This window comes from Antrostomus carolinensis, unplaced genomic scaffold, assembly GCF_000700745.2.
Source record: "Antrostomus carolinensis isolate BGI_N321 unplaced genomic scaffold, ASM70074v2 scaffold51036, whole genome shotgun sequence".
Lineage (NCBI taxonomy): Eukaryota > Metazoa > Chordata > Aves > Caprimulgiformes > Caprimulgidae > Antrostomus > Antrostomus carolinensis.
In genome coordinates this window covers 1-5,897 of record NW_010322113.1, presented here as the reverse complement: position 1 = coordinate 5,897, position 5,897 = coordinate 1, and the positions used below count along the sequence as shown (strand labels likewise).

Genomic DNA, 5,897 nt, shown 5'->3' with positions numbered 1-5,897 from the left:
GTTTCCTCTCAGTTTCTCAAATGTGACATTCCTTAGACCAGTTATTCAGCAGGTAAGAATCAAGGAAGTCCTGAGCCTCGCCCCACTTTGGTCAATGAAATGTATCTTTTTTTTTTTAGACTTGATAGTTTCAAGTACTGGAATTTCTTGTATATTGCATAAAGGTCAAATAACATCCCTAACATGACTGAGTCTTCCTGCTAAGACCTCCTGCTGTGTGTTTGTGGTCACATTCCTGTGTATCTATATAAAACCAAATTGACAGAAAAGCTACTGAAGGGGATGCATCAGCTGTGTTTGAACTGCTGATCTGAACTGCAGTGTTGCTCTTCATCCCTCAGTCATCTAAGCTGGGGAATAGTGTCACTTAGGATGCAAAACAATCACCACTCCACACTTCCTGCTATCCAGTCCTTTCTGTGTTTTCTTCAGGATGGCGTAAGCAACAAGTTTTATGCCAGACCAGCGTAAGTTGACTTTTGACCTGTAGCAATCAAAAGCAGCTTCTCACATTCCATTGCAATAAAATACATCAAATGGCCTAGCTAGGTTTGCAGTCACTTGTTTTATTTCTGCCAACAGTACCTACCCTTCTTGCATGTTATTCTGCCTGTCCAAATCCACCTTTTTTCCATCTCCTAAAAACATTTTTTGAGTAGTCAGATCAAAATATGGAAGAACTTTTAATGTTTGTACAAGCTGGGTAAGTAGAGAGTCTGAAGTTTAGTTCTGAAGTCTTAAATGAAATAGTCTTTTCAGTGCCTCAGTATCCTACAAAAAACCCCTCTGACCTTGGTCCCTGTAAAAGAGCTAGCTAATGGTTTTTCTTAACACCACTTAAAGTTTTTAAACCCTTGAAGGTCAGTTTCTTTGAAAGCATTCTCCCAGACAGGGCTAGTGGGGCTGCATACCGGAACAGTCTCTGCCTTTGTGCTGCCTGTGAGCAAAGCACCTTCCTCACAGGACTGTGCCTACTGCACAGCACGCATCTCCTAATGCCAGTGGGGCAATGCTCTATTAGAACCTTCTGGGGGAGGAGGCTCCAGAGGAAAGCTCTTCATCAGCGTCTGAAGGTCAGGAAATAGCTTTCTATTTTGGATAGTGATTTCCAGGGGAAATGGCAGGAAGATGTGCCAGGGCAGGTTTAGGTTGGCCATTAGGAAAAGGTTCTTCACCCAGAGGCTGGTGGAGCACTGGAGCAGGCTCCCCGGGGAGGTGGTCATGGCACTAGGCCTGACAATATTCAAGAAGCATTTGGACAACAGCCTCAGATCCATGGTCTGAATCTTGGGATTGTCCTATGCTAGGACAGGAGTGGGACTCAACGAGCCTTGTGGGTCCCTTCCAACTCACAACATTCTTTGATTTCAGAAAGGACTTTGAAATCCACTACTCTACTTACAGTCCTTGTTTTCAATGACTTTAGCCTTTTTAAGAGCATATGCTTTCTTTTTTCCCCTTACCACCTTTTCATGGATGAGAAATCTTCATCTAATCTACATACATACTGCTCCATAGCAGTACCCTTGTAAAGTGGCATAAAAGGGAGCACAATCACCACAGCATTTTGCCCAGAAGACTTCAGAAGAGTAATAGCTTGCCTTTGTCCCAGCTCATGAGATACACTTACTGCATCTTTCTCTTCAGAAGTACATTGTTTCCTTACAATGGAAACAAACTCGGGAACTGTGCCTGTAAGAGTGCCTGAGATTACATCGAAATGAGTAACACCAATTCCAAATATTCATTTGAACCCAGCAGAGGTATAGACTAGCTATTAGAACAGGAAGAATTATATCAAGTACATTATTTTAATAAGCCACAATGACAAATATACAAATACCTATTTACAGAGGAAAAAGTCTTTAGTGCTGAAGTGCAAAAGCAGCAGGGTTGGGTATTTCAGTTCCCCCACAACTGTCCTGCAGATAGACACAGGACAACTGTACCTCTGACAGCAGATAATAGCTGGTTAACATCCAGAATAAAAATAAATACAGTGTCTTGATCAGTTTCGCTGCAGTAATTGGGAAGTGAGGATACACCTTGAGAGGGTGAAAATCCTGGCTTAAAAACTGATTTGACAACTTCAGTACTCTGTGTTCAACTTTCTGCATGCCTAGCATCTGGAAGGTTAAGAGCAGTTATCAAGACTTCCTAAATCTGAGGACAGTTAGCATCTCTTGTCCTGCTTGCCTGGAAAGTACTCGTGTGCCTTCTAAGCCACATTTCTTCATTGTTTCCAGAATTTCATCTGTAATTGAAGGAGCAGTGTTACAACTGAGTTTCTATAGAAATTTGCTATAAAAGGCAGTGCTAATGTATCTCCCAAACATAAGCTGTAAAGCAAAGATTATAAACTGTGTTCTCTGACTCTTTCAGACAGTAATTTTTATGCAAAGTTTTCTTCCACCAAAACCAAATAAGGTTTACATTTACTAACTCAAGTTCTGTATTTTGGTATTATTAATAGCAATGAATAATTCAGTTATGAAGCTAACTTGGAGAAACGGAAATTTGTAGCACCTTCTCCCAAAGCTGCTCAATCAATCAGGTGTGAAAGAATAATCTTTCTTCTTGAAACTACTTGATAATGTGTAGCCATTAAGCATTAGATTGGAAGGAGCAAGTCTGAATCTTTATGCACGTCAAAATGAAAGACCTTACATTTCTAACCAAAGGCTTTTAAGTTTACAATGCCATTCTCTTTCACAAGAAAGGGTTGGCCTGGCTTTGTTAAATCTTGTTCAGAAGATTTACAGTCACCTTTCAGACTTGGAAATGAAGTCTTGCAGAGCTGCTGGGCTCAGGACCTACATATTACCATTTTCCAAACTACCCTAGAGAGTTCTTAATTTTGGTAAAGCTGTTTATATTTTTGGTCACACTGGATGCACAAGGCATGGATTCAGAAAAAGGATTCCAAGAGGTATCAGGTTATGTAAAAGTCCCTCTATAGATTAGACACCCACCCAAACTTGAAAGATGAGAAGCACAAGAGTCCACAGAGATGCCATGGTTCGTATGAAGCAAGCAGATGCACTCTAGCTGTCTGTAGCATTTCTAAAAAATGACCTAGAACATCTATATGAATTTCAATACGTGCTGTCAATCCTCAATTAGTTGCTATCACCACGTGTGAGATTCAACTGATGTTATTTATTACTTTTTCTTGTTTACTGAAGTCTGATAACCTAGAAAACATTGCTATGATCAACTTTTTGATGAATACACTGTTAGATCTGGTTTGGCACATGTAAGGGTCTGAGGAAAGTGATCACCTGGATTATTTTCTTTAATTGTAACCAAATAGAATAATCCTCCTGGTGCAAGTAGGTCTGGTACTAATGGAAAAACTCTATCCATTACTTCTCTGCCCTTTTTGCCACCAGCCCAGGATGCCTCTATTCCATGGCTTTCCACCTAGGAAGAATGAACACAAAGTGCTGTTACAACAGTGCTGATCCTACAACATCCTTTATTATTTCAAAAAACCCTGCAGTTTTCATACCAGAGCTTCTTTGATTTGCCATCTATCCTCTGAGACGAGAAATATCATTTTTATAATGTATTTAAATTTCTTCCTACCTCTTCAGAAGGTGTTACCACATACGGTGGATTAAACAGCAGTAGACCAACCTTCCCATTTAATCTTGGAGACAGTCCCTTGACCTATAGATGAAGTTGATGATTCTTTTGTTTGGTTGGTTGTTTTTTTTTTTGAAACATAAAGAATGCAAACATTTTGTAAAAATACAGTTACATAGTGCTGGATATTCTGAGCATTTCAGACTGACTCAGGAACACTAAACTTTACTTTCTGTGTGCGAGAGAAGCATCAGGAAGTACCCATGCATAGCAGAACAATTTCAATAGTCTTAAGACCATGTCATGTAAGGGATGTAGAAGAGCAAGAGACACATAGGTGGACACAAAGGTAGTACTTTATTCTCACTCAGTTCAAAATTTAAGTTAGATAGAAAAGAATTTTCAGTTTATCATCAGTTAACATTTATTATCCAAAATGACCAATCTGTGGCAACTGCAATTCAGTTCTCAAGTGTGAGCAGTTGTTCATCCATTTTAGATCACATTTATTGTTGCCTATCTTAATCATCTTTTCTAAACATAAATATTCAGGGTATTTTTGAAAAATATCTTGCTAAAGAGATGAGAAATTTAAGCTTTTCTCCCTATCAAATTTTGTAAGAAACAAAAAGTAACAACATACAGTGTTCCTAATTAAATTGAGAATCAAGAATAGCGTAGCATTAGAGGAAGGGCTGTAATAATGTCAGGTCACTGCAGAGTTCCTTGTGCAGCATTTTCCAAACTATAGCTACATAATTTATTTTTAAAATTAATTAATTTTTAAAGCTTAAATTTTAATTTTAGAACTGGAGTAGTTTAGTTTTCCCTTCTTTCAGAAACACTTTGGCATTTTGTTGTTTTCTTTTTTTCATCCATGCTTATTAAAAGATGTTTGTTGTAGACTTTATGGTTACTTTTCAGTATCTCTAAAAAGTATTAAAAAATTACAAAAACTATATAGAAGAGGATATTGAAACATCTGTCTTACCAAGTCAGTAATGACTGGCTGAAGGTGAACATTGTTAAGCAGAGCTGTCTCCAGTGTACAGTAAGCTGCCATCGGGTTGATATCTGTACATCTAAAAGCAAAATATTATGAAGTGTACGTTAGTCGCTACTGTATCTGAAGGTTTAAACCTGTGAAGCACATGCTAATATCCTTTACTTTGCAAATAAATAGGAAAAAATAGCCAGCAAAATACACACAATGTGTCAGCAGGTAAACCACTCAACACTACACTGGCAGTTTTAATGACTGTCTGAAAGCTGAAGTATAGGATTTCCTTTTCAATGCTAGCTCTGCAGAAATATATACACACACAAGTCTCATAAAATTCAGTTACTGCTAACACCCAGGTAACTAATGCTGTGTTGTCAGATGTCAGTGAGACCAGCCAGTGGCTAAAATTTAGGATTCAACCCCGCAAACACAAGTGTAAGCTCAGCAATTTGTCTAAGAAGTTGGAAAATGGAATTTAGTCACACGACTACTTAATTGTTACAGAATCTGAAGTAAATATTTAGACTCTCTTTGCTTTTATTTCCACTGTATTTATCTGTAAAACTGAGATAATATTTCTTTGTGAAAAGAATAGTTTTTAAAATGTGAAAATAAATAGTATATATGTGAGAGATAAGTATTCTTTACTACTGCATGCAACAGCTTAAGTCAGTGCTATTACACTTACATATACAGTGCACTGGAACCGATAATGGACGAAGCTAGAAATGTTGAAACCACACCGGATCCAGATCCTATTTCAAGGCAGATCTCAACTCTAAGGAGAGAAAACCCGGGATGACTTTTATTTGTAACATATAAAAGCACCTGCAACAGACACAGAATTCAAGACAATGTTATGAAACCTGCTGCTGAAGTGCCCTTCTCTCCAACAGGCTGAAATACTTGATGATCCCCCAGCCCTCAAAGCTGTTGTTTCACAACGGCTGCCAGGTCTACTGGTGCCCATACAAGCAGTTCCTGGTTATCACAAGCCACTTTAGGAAACACAAATGTTTCCCCTGTGCCTAACATTAAAGTTTCCATTAACTACACAATCTCAGCAGTACAGACCGCATTTCTACACCATTTATTACACATTTATTGCGGCGAGACTGAACTCCAACAGAAGTTCTGGAAGATCACCATGAAGTCACACAACAAAAGCAGGGCTCAAACGCAGAAAGCCTGAGGAGCACTTCAGCTAGCTCTGGACAAGACGCAGTGGCAGGCAATTTCAATATAACCACTCCCAAGATTAACTCTATGGCGGCTGAGGTCCTGTTGACAGCTGTGGAGATGACAG

At 38.7% G+C, this 5,897-nt stretch overlaps 1 protein-coding gene across 1 annotated transcript; it reads right to left on the bottom strand.

Annotated features, from left to right (window-relative positions):
- Nucleotides 1-2,109: 2,109 nt before the first annotated feature.
- On the bottom strand, nucleotides 2,110-5,419 carry HEMK2 (HemK methyltransferase 2, ETF1 glutamine and histone H4 lysine; the record flags this gene model as incomplete). Its single annotated transcript, XM_010170137.1, has 5 exons — nucleotides 2,110-2,254; nucleotides 3,282-3,423; nucleotides 3,589-3,672; nucleotides 4,580-4,670; nucleotides 5,280-5,419. Coding segments are annotated over 5 exons (564 nt in total), but the record flags the coding sequence as incomplete, so codon positions are not given.
- Nucleotides 5,420-5,897: the final 478 nt, after the last annotated feature.